General features: G+C 42.8%; 1 protein-coding gene and 1 pseudogene across 2 annotated transcripts in view; both read right to left on the bottom strand.

Annotated features, from left to right (window-relative positions):
- Positions 1–17,924, bottom strand: part of GNAL (G protein subunit alpha L) — a 211,171-nt gene that overhangs the window by 53,092 nt on the left and 140,155 nt on the right. For both annotated transcript variants that reach the window (XM_066353423.1, XM_066353425.1), the window contains exon 5: positions 5,801–5,898. In XM_066353423.1, coding sequence (XP_066209520.1) covers positions 5,801–5,898 — 98 coding nt within the window. The remainder of the gene's footprint in view (positions 1–5,800; positions 5,899–17,924) is intronic.
- Positions 9,653–17,024, bottom strand: LOC136383452 (glutamine--fructose-6-phosphate aminotransferase [isomerizing] 1-like; annotated as a pseudogene).

Genomic DNA, 17,924 nt, shown 5'->3' with positions numbered 1-17,924 from the left:
TACTCCCATGGTTCCTGCCATGAAAGAAGTTTCTTTCTTTTTTTTTTTTTGCATTTTTCTGAAGCTGGAAACAGGGAGAGACAGTCAGCATGTGCCCGACCGGGATCCACCCGGCACGCCCACCATGGGGCGACGCTCTGCCCACCAGGGGGCGATGCTCTGCCCATCCTGGATGTCGCCATGTTGCGACCAGAGCCACTCTAGCGCCTGAGGCAGAGGCCACAGAGCCATCCCCAGCGCCCGGGCCATCTTTGCTCCAATGGAGCCTTGGCTGCGGGAGGGGAAGAGAGAGACAGAGAGGAAGGCGCGGCGGAGGGGTGGAGAAGCAAATGGGCGCTTCTTCTGTGTGCCCTGGCCGGGAATCGAACCCGGGTCGAAAGAAGTTTCTTGAACAGGGTTTGAATTATTCCCTTCCTAATACACATTAAGGTTCAAAAGCAATACTGTTGAGCAAGGTAACACAGTGACTTAGATACATACGATGTAAGTTAGACTTTTCTCAGAGCAACTGAGATGAGGAGAAGAAAACATGTCAGAACATCGAGAACGCGCAAGGGGAGAAGGGAACACAGGATGCGAGTTTGGGGTGGTGTGGGCTGCGCACTGTTAAAGGGGCAGGGTCAGCTCTTCCTATCAGTACCATACTGAATATGGGGCTCCCGTGCTGTCAATGCACTAACTTCAAATAGCACTTTCTGAGCACTGACTTTATGCAAGAACACTCACCTAAGAGTTGGGCATTTAAGGATGAATGAAACACATTCCCCGAGGAATTAAAAATCCAGTGGGTTGAACAAGGTGGCCAGAGTATCATGGTCCCAGGCTTTACTCCAAAATCATGTCTCTTCACTCTTTTGACATTGACATGTCCTTTCTTCTTTTTTTAAAGCGAAAGGAGGGGAGATAGACAGATTACTGCATGTGCCCTGACCGGGATCCACCTGGCATCCCCCGTCTGGGGCCAATGCTCAAATCAACTGAGCTATCCTCAGCACCCCAGGGCTGATGCTTCAACCAGCCGAGCCACGGGCTCTGGGAGGAGAAGACGGAGGGAAGAGGGAGAGAAGAGGGAGGGAAGAAGGAGGGAAGAGGAGCAGATGGTCGCTTCTCCTGTGTGCCCTGACTGGGAATCAAACCTGGGACATGCATACGCTGGGCCAACCCTTTATGCACTGAGCCAACTAGCCAGGGCTGACATGTCCTCTCTTTATGAAGGGCTGGTGATGGGAGATGGAAACAGCTTATGTTCCTTTAATATCTTACTTGGAGATCTAAAAAGCATTTGCCAGCAGCTATATATTGGTCTAACAAGTATTATTGAAATATTACTTGTTTTTGAAATCCCTCATGACCACACCATCTCCAAATTTGAATATAGAAGAAAAAACAAGATAATTATTAAAAGACAAAGATTATTGATCCATCTTGATTCCCATGTGTATCAAAAAGAATTAAAAAAAAAAAGCAAAGCTGGAGCAGTTATGATTAGCCTGGAGAGAGAGGTCTGGAGGGGGAACCACTTTCTGCGTGTCTGCTGGGCCTGGAGTGAAGACAGCATAACTGAAGCTTTGGGGTTTCATTCCCAGCAAGCCTGGAAGGGGAGTCTTGATCTCATGCCTGAGTCTCTTGCTCACAGGTGGTTTTTATCCACAACTCTTGGTCATTTGAAAGGACAGAACTAAAAGAAATAGCAGACCTTGGCTCTGTCATTTCTGTCAGTGGGAAACTGTGACTTTGAGCACCTTAGTTTACTCCTTGGGGCCTCAGTTTCCACACTGGTGACACGACAGCAAGAGCTTATCTAGGGCTTGTTATGTGCCAGGCACTCTTTTTTTTTTTTTTTTTTTTTTGTATTTTTCTGAAGTTGGAAACGGGGAGGCAGTCAGACACACTCTCACATGCGCCCGACTGGGATCCACCCGGCATGCCCACCAGGGGGCAATGCTCTGCCCATCTGGGGTGTTGCTCTGTTGCAACCAGAGCCATTCTAGCGCCTGAGGCAGAGGCCATGGAGCCATCCCCAGCGCCTGGGCCAACTTTGCTCCAATGGAGCCTTGGCTGTGGGAGGGGAAGAGAGAGACAGGAGGAAGGAGAGGGGGAGGGGTGGAGAAGCAGATGGGCGCTTCTCCTGTGTGCCCTGGCCAGAAATTGAACCTGGGACTCCTGCATGCCAGGCCGACGCTCTACCACTGAGCCAACCGGCCAGGGGCCAGGCACTCTTTTGAGGACTTTATTTAATCCTATGGCTCTATGAGAATAGATCCTATAATTTTTCCAATTAAAGTAATTTACCCAAACTCTCACACAACCATTGGTGTCAGAGCTAAGATCTGAATCCCCACTACTAACTGTCAAGGCTCATAGTACTACTTCATTTTTGCATACACTCGTCCCTCGCCATATCACGGTTCACTTTTCGTGGTCTCACTGTATTGCAGATTTTTAAATTGTATATATCTAATTTTGTATTGCAGATTTTTTGCTATATCATGGGATTTTATGGTATATAGGTATTTTTATATATTTATTATTTAAATTATTTTTTGTGGTAAAATAAGCATTTTCTAGCCTAAAAAATTGAAAATATAAAAAATATTAATTAAAACATATTAAAAATGTGAAATCATCTTCATCTTCATCATTCAAGCCGTAGTATATTCACTGGTGAGTGAGTACCCATATAGAATTTTATATGTTGTTAAAATTATGTTTAAAAGTGTAGAAAGTGTTTAAGAGCATAGGAAGTGTTTATAAGAGTGTGGGAAAGGTTAGTAACAGTGTGGGGAAAGTTTATAAGAGTGTGGGGAGGGTTTATAAAGCCTTAAAATATATATAAATAATAAAACAAATATAAGGTGGCTACCTCATGGATTTTCACCTATCACAGTGGGTTCTGGAACCTAACCCCTGCGATAGATGAGGAGCCACTGTCGTGTATTTTAAATTAAATCATCATTTCTATTACTATAGTGAGAATAAATTTTTTTTTTAAGAGAGAGAAATTCCTAATTTGACATTGAGCAGCACTGTGGTGTTGCCTCATGATATCTTTGCAAGAAATACTATAAAAGAATAATAAAACACATCATCCACATCAGTGTTAAATGAAAATATATATTAATTTCAGTATTATGATGATCTGTGTTAGAAATTCCAGTTGTTAGTATTTTCTTAGCATATCATTTCCATCTCTAAAACCTGGTAATTTAGCAGATAATTCTGTCATGGCTGCAATGACTGTGAAATGACATGTTAGAGAAAATGAAAGTAAGAGGGGAAGATAAAAGCCCTTAAGGAAGGAGGGTGCTTCTGGGATCCCCTCGGACTGTGTGAGTGCCACCTGGGACCTCTCTCTGTTCCCACCCACATCTAACCCAGCCCGGCTTGTGGACTGAATGATCAGGCTGTGGAATGAAAAGAAATGTACCTATTAAATTACAAGAGAGTAACCACAGCAATGTTTCCACAAATGCAAAACCAAGGACATGGCCAAAGTAAAAAGAGAATACTTATTTAAGGCAAGTCTTGAAGGAACTGTTAAGTATGGCAGAAAATGAGAAATTGTAAGTACTTCTCTAGTTAATAAAATTTTTAATTAGTAAATAGTTTCCTTGTCATCTGCAGTGGAAACTAAGCTCTCAGCGGTCACTTCAGAATGTGCTGCTTCTCTATGCTGACCACGCCCTGTGGAGCTGAGGACAGTGGCTGCTCATCAAATGCTCGCAGTCTTCAGGGTGGAGGTACAGCAAGTTCTCGGTCAGGATAAGAAGGCAGTTAAGTAAATCTTAAGAACACCATCAGTCCTCCCTCATTTTATCCCAGAGACTCCCCTCCCTACTCACTTAGATGTGATTTTAGACCTTTCCTCCTGAAACAAGCTTCTGAGGACTTGAACCTCCTGGGCCCAGGACTTACCTCTCTCGGAACTCATTCCAAGTGTTTATGTATTTCGAAGTCTTGGTATACCATCAGAGGGCTGCTAACTTCCACCCTGTATCGTCAGTCAGCTCCAACTGTCCGCTTGAACTCTCCCCTTAGATAGATATCCCTTTGGCATTTCACACTTAACTTTTCCAAATCAAACCTTGCTATCTTCCCATGTTCTCCCATAAATACCTCTCCCAGGTTTCTCCATCTCAGTAAATGGCTCCATGACCCACTGCTTGTCGTCCTTGATTCCCCCTGTAATGCCGGTTCCATACTGGTCTGAACTGAACGCCCACTACACAAGGTGTAATACCGGCAGTCAAGGCCAGGCAGGTTCACACTGGATTTGGGCAGCGCACAGAAGAACTGTGGAGCCAAAAGGCATTAAAGCTTTCCTGTTTATTGGATTCTCCCAATGGCGGGTGAGCAATCAGGCAGGGGAAAATCGCTTCTCCCAGGGGCCGGTGAGCAAACAGGAAGACTACCCCTTGTGGTGGTGGGCCAGTGATTAGGAAAACTGCCCCAGAGGGAAAGTACCTGTAGCCTTATATAGGCTATACCCACGTGGCTTTCTGTCGTGTGCTCACACACTGATCATGCAGAGTGCCTGCAGCCGGAAAACAAGTGAGCAAGCCTAACACAGCTGTTTTCCCTACACCCCCTTTCCTCTGCCTCCCTCACCTGATCTACCACCACCTAGTTCTTCTGTCCTTTCGGCACCCAAGACTCACCTCTATGACCACTACCTGACCCAAGACTCCCCACTGGGGTCTCTACTTCATTTTGTTCATTCTCCATACAGGAGCCAGAGTGACCCTGACAACCTCATTCACGGAGCCAATGGAAACGCACTGCATTTGGAAGGAAATCCAAGTTCCTTGGCATGGCCTTCAGGACTTGGCTAGGTCTGGCTGTAGCGACCTCTCTCATCGGTTTATGCCCACTCTTCTATCACCTATCTGCTCCTGGACTGGCTTCCTGTCAGCGCCTGGGACACACCCAGCACCTTCTCGTTGGGCCCTTGCCGTTGGCCTCTCTCAGTGCCTGTCACACGGTGATGGTGCCGGAACTGCTATGGGTGAGAAATGGCTGGGGCTGGCACAGCTGCATTAGTTGGTTCCAAATATTGTGAATTCCCATATTTTATGCTTACAGACTCCTTTCCACGTGTCCGAATTTTTAGAGTTTACATACTAAGAATGTAATAGTGCTGACTTCTTGCTGTCTGAAGAGTCATATAAAACAATTAGTTAAATAAAGTTATTGTTATCAAAACAGCAAATATATCTAGAACTTTTGATTAACGCTTTCCTGCGGACCATTATTCTCTAGTAGTTAGGGAATGAATCTAAAATACCAATGAATGTCAGAGAAAAACAATCAGCCAGATTCGGCACGAGAGCCTTTTCCTTATTTCTTATTTCTCTTCATTACATTTTCATCCAGTATTTACTTATTATATTAATTACTACCTACTTCCAAGGTCCTAGTTGACTTCTGTTGTATCACTTATTTAAGTACAAGCTTGGACTTGATTACAGATGTCTGTATTATTTTAATTTTGGGTCCCTGCCTGCTACAAAATTAAAATATAATAATGAATATCTAATTATATTATAATGACAGATAGGCCTATTCCCCCGTAGAAGCAAAAATGAATAGAACTGAAAACAAGGATTAGAATAAAATGAATACAACATATTCCTGATTCTTCCCTGAAACTGATTCCTACCAGATTTTCAACTTTCCATCTACTAAACATGCTTCATCTTAAAAGTTGGTTTCTGACCCTGGCTAGTTGCTCAGTGGTAGAGTGTCACCTCGAGTGTGGATGTCCGGGGTTAGAGGCCCTCCTGGCTCAGAGCCGACTTACTATTGTGCGCAGTCGATCAGCTGGTACTCGTTCGACCTCTCGAAGCATGCCTTCACGCCTTCATCATCCCAAAGTTTCTTCACATGATCAAAGAATTCCTAAAATTTGAAAATGTTACAAATAAAAGAATGCATGTGTTATAATCCTTCGGAGCAGGGGTCAGGAAGCTTTTTGGCTGAGAGAGCCATGAATGCCACATATTTTAAAATGTAATTCCGTGAGAGCCATACAATGACCCGTGTACGTTACACATTATCCAATAAAAATTTGGTGTTGTCCCAGAGGACAGCTGTGATTGGCTCTAGCCACCTGCAACCATGAACATGAGCGGTAGGAAATGAATGGATTGCAATACATGAGAATGTTTTATATTTTTAACGTTTTTTTTTTTTAAAGATTTGTCTGCAGCCGGATGCAGCCATCAAAAGAGCCACACCTGGCTCGCGAGCCATAGGTTCCCGACCCCTGCTTCAGAGTTAAAAGTAAAAGAAACTGCCCCGGCCCAAAATTTGCAGGTAGCACATGAATTATTTTCTTTGTGGAAGCCTACTTTACACACAATAAAATGCATGAATCTCACATTCTGTGTGATGAAAAATAGAAGCATATGTTATCACCGTGCAAATTAACTTGTTAAAATCCTTATTGTTCCAGAGAGTTCCCCAAAATGAAAAGTGCAAGTCACAAGTTAATGACATTCATTAACCAGAAATACAATTAACAATTTTAAAGTTCTTAATATTCAATACTTTCCTACTGGAACTATCACTTCAGCAATGAAGAAACATGCCTACTACAAAGGAAAGTTCTGTTTTAGCTGCTCTAACTTTTCTCTGGGAGCTACAATTATGGACAGACACAGTTGAGTAGGTGGTTTATATTTGGTCCAGAAGCATTATGGTCTTAAGAAAGAGATCTTTAAAAATCACACTCTTTGGGGATAGTAACTTACTGTTTTTTGACATTAAATAAAAAAGCCTATAAGTTAAGTGTGAACTGTGATTGTTGATTCACTCATCTGTGAGGACAGTGCTCAATTTCATCCATTATGATAAGCAGCATCCTTTGTTTCTATTGCTTTCAGAGAGAGAGAGCAACATCAATTTGAGAGAGAGAGAAACTCATGTATTCATTGCCTGACCCTTGTATGTGCCCTGTCTGGGAATCAAACCTGCAACCTTGGTGCAGTGAGACGATGCTCTAACCATGTCATCTAGCCAGGGCAATAAGCAGCATCCTTTGAAGCAAGAACTATCCTTATCGCAAAGTAAAAGGTAGTTTTAGGAATTTATACTGCCAAAATTACCCAAATTAACTTAATACTGTTATGGAAGCAAATGGCTACATATTATTAGCTGCTAAATATAAATTTTCATAAAACACACACACACACACACACTCTCTCTCTCTCTCTCTCTCTCTCTATCATAAGAGAAATACTCCATGCCGCTACTCTCAAGATGGTCTTGGCAGACAGTCATAACCCCTGAGTCACAGTGCTATTAGAGGTGAGCCCCATTTCTCTCCCTTTCTGCAAAACTCCAGTGCAGTGGTCCCTCGAATAAAGTTCCTGTCTTCAGCAAGTGTCTGAAACATTTTTTTCTCTAACAGTTTGAGACAATTATAGATGAGAACTTGGCCCAAGAACCAAGACCCATGATTTCTGGGGTACAAGTTGAATAAAGTTCCTGTCTTCAACAAGTGTCTGAAACATTTTTTCTTTAACAGTTTGAGACAATTATAGATGAGTGCTTGGCCCAAGAACCAAGACCCATGATTTCTGGGGTACAAGTTGACAGCAGCAGTAAGGCAGGAATTGTGGGCACTGTGATCTGAAAACAGATGCTTTGGACAACACCAAGGAAACACCCAAGCTACAACAATGTCTCTTTGCTCCAGCTCCCTCAGTGGTAAACAAAGATATTGAATGGGAACACATCTGGGGCCCCATGTCTGCTTTTTAAAGGGGTTCTAAAAACTTCATGGAAAAGTCCAAGGCTGCTGCTCCTATTGTTTCTTCAACATTTTATTAGGGAAAACTTCAGACTTACAAAAGTAGAGAGAGTGACTCCCAGGCACTCATTACTCAGCTCCCTATTGATCAACATATGGCGAATTTTCTTTTATCTGTATGTCATGCCTTTTGTCCCACCTTTATTAAGTGATAGCAAACCTCTTATACTGTATGCTTTATTTAAACATTATTTTTAAATTATAAGGCTTTTAAACTCATAGCCACAATGCTACTATCTCAACTAAAAATACATAACCAAGTAAAGAAATGATTCTATAAAATCATTAACTATTCAGACAGCCAGTGCAACTTTTTTCAGCTATAATTAAAAATTTGTCCAGAGCCAGGCTAGAATTCTCACAAATTTGCTACAACAACTGAGAAATAAATATGAGGAATAATTTTAGTATGCTTCAATTAACAACTAAGACAAATAATACTAAATAAAAAATAATTTCAGGGTTGTACGAGCATATGTCTGAGAAAAAAGGGATTCACAGTGAAATGTAATCTATTTTGACATCTGTGAGTATATAGAAATTGAGAGTATAAAAGGAAATTACTAAGTGACATTTCTTAATTTTTTTCTGTATTACTATGTGAACTCGTCTTAGGATAGTCATATATTAGCAAATAGAATACGTGCCTATTTATGTTATTATTCAAGAGTTTATATCATATTATAGAAAATAATTATAATGACATCAAATTTACATCTACTTTTTTTTTTTTGTATTTTTCTGAAGTTGGAAACAGGGAGGCAGTCAGACAGACTCTCGCATGCACCCGACTGGGATCCACCCGACATGCCCACCAGGGGGCAATGCTCTGCCCATCTGGGGCGTCGCTCTGTTGCAACCAGAGCCATTCTAGTGCCTGAGGCAGAGGCCACAGAGCCATCCTCAGCACCTGGGCCAACTTTGCTCCAATGGAGCCTTGGCTGCAGGAGGGGAAGAGAGAGACAGAGAGGAAGGAGAGGGGGAGGGTTGGAGAAGCAGATGGGTGCTTCTCCTGTGTGCCCTGGCCAGGAATCGAACCCGGTACTCCTGCACGCCAGGCCGATGCTCTACCACTGAGCCAACCGGCCAGGGCTTACACCTACTTTTTAAAAAGCAAGGATTTAAAATTTACAGCATAAGTTGGATTTTTAAATAAAAAATTAAAAACATATGCCATCCACATCTTTCCTTTATATATAAAATACCCGTGAAACTAACTTGAAATTGCCAGATGAAAAAATGATTTTTTTTCTTTTAAATTCTTGATATATACTCTAAAATACAAATAAACATATGCTAAGATACAGAAGAATAAAAATTCTTGCATGATACAGTAAGAAAACTTTGTGGTTACACTGACGCTTGAGGTACACTTTGTATTCTTGAAGTAAGAGCAGAAGCACATTTCTTATCTTTTTTTTTTTTTTTTTTGTATTTTTCTGAAGCTGGAAACAGGGAGAGACAGTCAGACAGACTCTCGCATGCGCCCGACCGGGATCCCCCCAGCACGCCCACCAGGGGCAACGCTCTGCCCACCAGGGGGCGATGTTCTGCCCCTCCGGGGTGGGGGGGGGTCGCTCTGCCGCGACCAGAGCCACTCTAGCGCCTGGGGCAGAGCCCAAGGAGCCATCCCCAGCGCCCGGGCCATCTTTGCTCCAATGGAGCCTCGGCTGCGGGAGGGGAAGAGAGAGAGACAGAGAGGAAGGGGGGGGGGGGTGGAGAAGCAAATGGGCGCTTCTCCTGTGTGCCCTGGCCGGGAATCGAACCTGGGTCCCCTGCACGCCAGGCCGACGCTCCACCGCTGAGCCAAACGGCCAGGGCCTGCCAGGGCCACATTTCTTATCTTTTGAAGTGAGTGCTGTCTGGTGGTGGCAGTGGAAGCCGGAAGCCGGAAGCCGGAAGCCGGAAGCCGGAAGCCGGAAGCCAGGCTCCACTGGCTGGGGCAGAACCGCTTTCACACTTGCGCCCTGCCTGGAGGCTGGAGAAACTGTCCCTGCGTTGAGCACAACAGTGTTATTCCTGTGCTCACGGCACAATACTCTTTCTAGGACATCTTATGGATAAACTTCTAATTTTAGTGTCAGGAATACTTTTCTGCGTCTCTCAAGCAACTGCTTTCTACATGTTATTATTAATTTTTAATCTTACAGTCTCTGCTGTGACTTCTCTGCTGCATCTATTCAGGCCACCGACTTGAGAAAGCCCAGAAAGCCCGTTTTCGGGTCAGTCCTGGCCTGTGTGCAGGGCTTTGCCTTATGCTGTGGGTACAAACGTCACTCTGGCTCCCACACAACGTACTCTCCTGTTCCCAGCTTCATTCCCTGGTGTCTTCTGACATTGTTCTCTTCTGAAAACAGGTATTTTATTAACTTATTTTATAACATTTTTGAGCAGCACTAAATCTTTTCTAGAAAAAAAAACACTGAAGCATAAATAAATGTTTAACATAACTTTTTTTATGGGAACACAGTGAATAATGCCTACTATTATAATCAAATGGACCTTAAAATGGGCAGTTTCAGGTCAGTAGCCATTTAGCTGAATTTTCTAAAGCTCAAATTTAGCTTTGCTTCATTTTAAATACATCTACTCCATTTTACCCCTTGGATAACAGAATGATCTGATATAGTTCTGTCATTTTTCCCCCCAGATATCTGCTGTATTTTCTTTTAGATATCAAGTTAAAAGTCTGTGTGCGATCTGTCATGCCTGGTGATGCTATGCTTATGTTATTTATAATCTCTGTTTATCCTCCTATCTAATGTAATACAGTATGTCTAAAATTCTATTTGGGAGCATCTTTCAGAATTGTGCTAAAAAAAAAACCCCAAACCAACTAATTCGAAGTCATCAGCAGTCCCCACGCCCACATCTTTCCTACCATGAAGCATGACCACAATCTCAACAAGCAACCAGGTAGAAAATAAGGTCCCTCCTGGCACTTGCCCAGTGCCTGTCGCGTTCCAGGCAATGCTCTCGGGGTGTTAGATACACGGTACCATTTGTGTCTCCAATGACCCTGCCATGGAGGTGATTCAAACCCCATTTCACAGATGAAAAACCGAGAATGAGCGAGGATACTTTCTATTTGCTCAAGCCTCCTTGGCTAGGAAGTGGTCAGCCCTGGGTTTGGAAGCGTGCTGAGTCCAACCAGCTTCCTTTGCTCTGCCCCACGCAGCTCCTTTTGGCGGGGAGACCAGTGAGGACAAATGCAAATTTATAGTGAACACCATGTTCCTGTATTTTAGTCCTTAGGACAGCCTACTTTATTCTTAGAATCATTTTAAGCAGCTTTTTGAGGTACACTTTACATACCACACAATTCCCCCACTTATGCAGGCATCAACCACCAGCACAGCCATGTTTGAAAACCCCTCCATCACTTCCTCACCCTTTCCTGGAGCCAAGCTCTGTTCATACCTCTGGTCCTAGACACTATTAATCTGCTTCTGTCTCTGTAGTTTTGTCTTTTTTACCAGGTGGTTTTTTTTTTTTGTTTTTTGTTTTTTTTTTTTTTTTACAGAGACAGTGAGAGACTCAGATAGGGACAGACAGACAGGAACGGAGAGAGATGAGAAGCATCAATCATCAGTTTTTCGTTGCAGCTCCTTAGTTGTTCATTGATTGCTTTCTCATATGTGCCTTGACCGTGGTCCTTCAGCAGACCGAGTAACCCCTTGCTCAAGCCAGCGACCTTGGGTCCAAGCTGGTGAGCTTTGCTTAAACCAGATGAACCCACGCTCAAGCTGGTGGCCTCGGGGTCTCGAACCTGGTCCTTCCGCATCCCAGTCCGACACTATCCACTGCGCCACCACCTTGTCAGGCAATTTTGTCTTTTTTAGAAATGTCATATAAATAAAGTCAGTCTTTTGTGTCTGGCTTCTTGTACTTAGCATGATATTTTGAGACTAATCCATTCTGTAATGTATGTTAGCAGTTTGTTCCTCTTTTTTTTTCACCTTGCTTCATTGTGCTTCATAGATGTTGCAGGTATCATAAATTGAAGGTGAGAGCTTCCACCAGCAAAAGGATTACGACTCACTTTATTGCAATATTTGCTTTAATACGGCAGTCCGGAACCAAACCCGTAATGTCACCAATGTATGGCTCAACTGAATTTGATGCAATCCTTCATTAATTTCAGTGTAAAGCTTTCATTAATTTCAGCGTATAGCTTTTTCTAAGCCTAGCCCGCCAGCAGAGTCAATGATTAGTCAAAAGACTTGCAATCTTCCAAACAACTGCAAAGAGCTTCCAAACTGGCACAAAGGTACTAGTTTTATACAAGGCAGTGAAGGGAAGTTAAAGTTAACTGCAGGAAATTATTTCTTTGGGACAAAGTTGAAGAGAATTCTGCATATATCAATATTAATTTTTTTTTTAAGTGAGAGCAGGGGAGATAGTGAGACAGACTATCTGCATGTGCCCCGACCAGGATCCACCCAGTAACCCTATCTGGGGCCAATACTCAAATCAATCAAGTAATCCGCAGTACTTGAGACCAACGCTTAGACCAGGGGTCCCCAAACTTTTTACACAGGGGGCCAGTTCACTGTCCCTCAGACCATTGGAGGGCCAGACTATAAAAAAACTATGAACAAATCCCTATGCACACTGCACATATCTTATTTTAAAGTAAAAAAACAAAACGGGAACAAATACAATATTTAAAATAAAAAACAAGTAAATTTAAATCAAGAAACTGACCAGTATTTCAATGGGAACTATGGGCCTGCTTTTGGCTAATGAGATGGTCAATATGCTCCTCTCACTGACCACCAATGAAAGAGGTGCCCCTTCCGGAAGTGCAGCGGGGGCCGAATAAATGGCCTCAGGGGGCCGCATGTGGCCTGCGGGCCGTAGTTTGGGGACCCCTGGCTTAGACCAACCGAGCCACTGGCTATGAGAGGGAAAGAGAGAGAGAAGGGGGAAAGGAAACGGGAAGGGTAAAGAAAAAGACAGTCACTTCTCTTGTGTGCCCTGACTGGGAACTGACCCCGAGACATCCACACACTGAGCCAACGCTTTATGCGCTGAGCTAACTGTCAGGGCCTCAATACTGATTTAATTTGAGACGTTTGATGGCAACTCTATGAGGTGATTTCAAGAAAAACATAACATGTCACTCAGCAGTGATTTAAAAAAAACTGAAGAGACAAGGAAATAAAAACCACTTTTAGGAGATGGAAAAACAGAGTTGGATATTCAATATGTATACATTTCCAATTCAAATTTAAAATCATATTGTCAGTTGTCCAAAGCAACTCAAATTTAAAGTTTGTGTTATGAAATTGTACAAATATTTTCTGTTAAGGGCTGGAGAAAAGCAATGTGCCACTCTACTATTTAGCTTCCTAAGGTACTTCGACCTACAGATAACAAGCAACACTCCTGAGAGACGAAGGCTAACCTAACTTAGGTAGAGAGCCCACCAAAACAAGTTTCAGTGTTTAAGTACACAAATTTCAAAATAAATCATAGCATTTTCTTTTTATATATAACTTGGCAAAACCTTAATTAAGTGTCCGAGTATATTGCTACTGGCTTTAGATCTTCCATTAAATGCATCACTCTTTCATTGGTCTGAAACATGGTAAAACAAATGCCAATTACTTTTAAAACACTCAGTCCTCTCAGATTAAAGTTGAGGGTCCAGAAATCCAACACCTAGCACCCTTTAATGAAAACAAGAGCTAAATCTGTTTCTGATATTGATTTAAATATAGATCTTGGCCCTCGCTGGTGGCTCAGTGGATATAGAGTGTTGGCTCGGTGTATGGCTATCCTGGGTTCGATTCCTGGTCAGAGCATATAGGAGAAGCCACCATCTGCTTCTCTCCCTGCCCTCTCCCCATTCTCTCCCTCTTCCCTTCCCACAGTCAGTGGCTCAATAGGTTCTAGCATGGCCCCAGGCACTGAGAATAGCTCAGCTGGAGAGGGTGGCAGCCTCAGGTGCTAAAGATAGCTCGGTACTCGAGCATTGGCCCCAGATAAGGTTGCTGGGTGGATTCCAGTTGGGGCGCATGCAGGAATCTGCCTCACTATCTCCTGTCTTCTCACCTAAATAAATAAAAAATTAACAAACAAATAAATAAATATAGATTCCAATTTTCAGCCCCCCCAACTCAAATGACTGAAAAAACACGAGGTAATTTCACATAAATCACAAACTAAGTAAAATAACTATAACTAATATATAAATAAGGATTTACCCCCCCCAAAAAAGGCTTAATTGAATGATATTTTAAATCAATCTTTACATAAAAAAGGTGTTTTGTGTTGCTTAATCACCCAGACTTTCAGATGCTCCTTAGTCTACAGTTACATATTTGGCAATATTCCTGGAGAATCAACACCATAGCCTCTGAGCCAGCAACTGTAGGGGTTTCACCCTGAGAATACCCTGCAAGCAGTCTACTGTGTGGGGCACTTTGATCTTTTTGTGTTCTTAATGGTTTCAATGTCTTCCTTATCACAAATCACCACTGGGCATCCCTGCTTAGCAACCGCCTGCTGAGAGTATTCTGACATTTGAGGTCAGATATTCTGTGACCTCTCATGATGATCATGATGATCATGATGACAGGCATCAACTTCTTCACCAAAAAGCCAGAGGGCCATGTTTCAATTCCCCAGTGGGAATGCCTTCAGCGTCTATGAGGGAAGTGATTTCTTTGATTTTTAGTGCCCCTTCAGGACAAGTAGCATAATGATTGCTATGTCCCATTATCAAGACTGATTTTTGATGATAAAGCTTTGGTGCCAGTTTCTGAATTTAATCATCCATGTTCAGTTCTTAATCAAATCAGGCTGCTGCATCAATCCAAGCATGGTCTCTTTGCGTCTCTTCTGCATGGAAATCCTGTCATCACACATCTAAAGGGCAAACATCACAAGGGATACAAACGGGCTGGTGTAAGAACTTTCAACAGTCTACTTCCTGTGACATGGAACAGCTGACAATGTCTGCGATCCTAGTTATAGCACTTCTCTTCTGACAGCAACGAACACCCACTTGGGCATCCGCTGCCTTACCCGATCGACTAATGAAATAGCAAACATCATCCTGAAAAACTGATGTCAGGAAATCACTGGATAGCTGCTCCATCCTAACAGGCAACTCAGTCAGCAATTTCAGAACCTGATGTGTTGCTACACCAGCATGATAACTGGATATAATCAATAAGAATCAGATGCCGGCACCTCTGAATCTCCTTAATGTGATCCCTCAACCCACACAAATTCACAGTATAGTCATTGAAGTTGACTCTTCCTCTCGTTGTGTTCACAGCTGACTCTGGCTGCTCAAAAGCTTCCTTCTCCATAAATCAGGGGTCCCCAAACTTTTTACACAGGGGGCCAGTTCACTGTCCCTCAGACCACTGGAGGGCTGGACTATAAAAAAGACTATGAACAAATCCCTATGCACACTACACATATCTTATTTTAAAGTAAAAAAAACGAAACGGGAACAAATACAATATTTAAAATAAAGAACAAGTAAATTTAAATCAACAAACTGACCAATATTTCAATGGGAACTATGCTCCTCTCACTGACCACCAATAAAAGAGGTGCCCCTTCCGGAAGCGCGGCGGAGGCTGGATAAATGGCCTCAGGGGGCCGCATGTGGCCCGCGGGCCGTAGTTTGGGGACCCCTGCCATAAATGAACTGAAGTTGCCCTTCATGATCTGTGGGAGTTCCATCTGGAGGGTTTATACAGCCCTTCCAGGGTAATCCCCTACTGTTCATCTGATTCAATGGATAGAAAGATGGACATCCACCACCTCTGCTACATCATCATCTTCAAGAAAGATGACACAACTGATGTGTTCTATGACAGCACTTGTACCAGAAGCAAAATAACTGCTTTTTCGTCAACAGGGAAAAGGCAAGTTATACTGTCCACATGAGAGAGACTGCAGCTTCCATTTTGTTTTTTGGGGTTTTTTTTTTTTAATCTTTTTTTTATTTTTATTTTTATTTTTTATTATTTATTCATTTTAGAGAGGAGAGAGAAGGAGTCAGAGAGAGAGAGAGACAGGGGGGAGGAGCTGGAAGCATCAACTCCCATATGTGCCTTGACCAGGCAAGCCCAGGGTTTCGAACCAGCGACCTCAGCATTTCCAGGTCGACGCTTTATCCATTGCGCCACCACAGGTCAGGCACAGCTTCCTTTTTGTAATCTTTGCCTGTTGTGTTGAGTACTGGAGTTTGATCAGTAGAGTTTATGTTCACTTTGTACACCAGTCAACAGAGGGCTATCTTGTCTTGTGCCAACTGCTTGGCCAGAAAAACGAACACTTTTAAATACCAGTGCAAAGCACCTTTCAATTGTTGGATAACTCTCCCCACCAAGGTAGTAAAACTGGTATCTTCTCTTTCCTGATTGTTATACATGTATTTAATGTGTTTGGCAATTGTCTTAGTGTCTGTTTCAGCTTCAAAATCAGCCTTTGCTTTCCCAAAACTTCTCAAGTCTTTGTAGTTAGTGAGGATTCCATTGTGAATAACAAAAACTTCATTATTTTCATCAGAGCGCTCGGAATGGCCATTGATAGGACTGGGTTCACCATGTTTGCCCAATGAGTGTGAACTATTCCAAGGCATACATCAAAATTCTGTATCTAAATCCATATCCTGTTGTTTGTATACTTCATCCAGTGCTTTTCCGTTCCCTTTCCTCTGTTTTCTTTTTTAAATTTATTTTTTTGACAGAGACAGAGAGTGAGTCAGAGAGAGGGACAGATAAAGACAGACAGACAGGAAGGGAGAGAGATGAGAAGCATCAGTTCTTAGTTGCAGCACCTTAGTTGTTCATTGATTGCTTTCTCATATGTGCCTTAACCCGGGAGCTACAGCAGAGTGAATGACCCCTTGCTTAAGCCAGCAACCACGGGGTCAGGTCTATGATTCCATGCTCAAACCAGCGACCCCATGCACAAGCTGGTGAGCCAGTGCTCAAGCTGGTGACCTCAGGGTTTCAAACCTGGGTCCTCCACGTCCCAGTCCAACACTCTATCCACTGTGCCACGGCTGGGCCAGGCTCCCTTTCTTCTTAATGAGCTGGATTTTGCAGGTGTTGGCTTCCCAATCTTTGTCATTGCCTCTACCAACTCACACACCAGTAGAATCATATCTTCTGTATTCCAGGTATTTGAAGTCCTTCGATTTAGGGCCTCCAAGCTTTCTACTCCGTGCGAGAGACATGGCAGTTTACTGTACATGATGCTGGAGGCATGGTCCACAAGGCGAATGGTGAGCAGGTGGGGAGGCCAGGAGTGCACAGGAACCTGTGGGGCTATCAGAGGGCTTGGGAGGCAGGGGGCCAGTTTTCTCTTCTTTTAAAAAATTACTGAATTCTATTCTATTGTATGGATATACCAAAATTTATTATTTGATAGACATTTGGGTTATTTTAACTTTTTGACTGTTACGAATAGTGCTGCTAAGAATACCTGTGTAACAGTTTTTGTATGGGCTTTTATTTCTCTTGGGTTTAAGCCAAGCGTGGAATTGCTGGGTTAAAAGGCATGTGAATGTTTAACTTTAAAAAAATTGCTAAATTATTTATATTTTCCAAAGTGGCTATTATACTCTACATTGGGGTCCCCAAACTACGGCCCGCAGGCTGCATGCGGCCCCCTGAGGCCATTTATCCGGCCTCCGCTGCACTTCCGGAAGGGGCACCTCTTTCATTGGTGGTCAGTGAGAGGAGCATAGTTCCCATTGAAATACTGGTCAGTTTGTTGATTTAAATTTACTTGTTCTTTATTTTAAATATTGTATTTGTTCCCATTTTGTTTTTTTACTTTAAAATAAGATATGTGTAGTGTGCATAGGGATTTATTCATAGTTTTTTTATAGTCCAGCCCTCAAACGGTCTGAGGGACAGTGAACTGGCCCCCTGTGTAAAAAGTTTGGGGACCCCTACTCTACATTGTCAAGAACAATGATCTAGGGGTTCTGATTTTTTTACATCCTCACCAATACTTGGTTTTATCAGTCTTCTTAATTTTAATTACTTTAGTGGATGTGTGGTGACATCTAATTATAGTTTCAGTTTGCATAATTAGAGGTTGGACATCTTTTCATGTATTGTTGGCTACC

Source organism: Saccopteryx leptura, chromosome 11 (genome assembly GCF_036850995.1).
Source record: "Saccopteryx leptura isolate mSacLep1 chromosome 11, mSacLep1_pri_phased_curated, whole genome shotgun sequence".
NCBI lineage: Eukaryota > Metazoa > Chordata > Mammalia > Chiroptera > Emballonuridae > Saccopteryx > Saccopteryx leptura.
The sequence above is the reverse complement of the archived record's forward strand: the minus strand, read 5'-3'. Positions and strand labels throughout refer to the sequence as shown.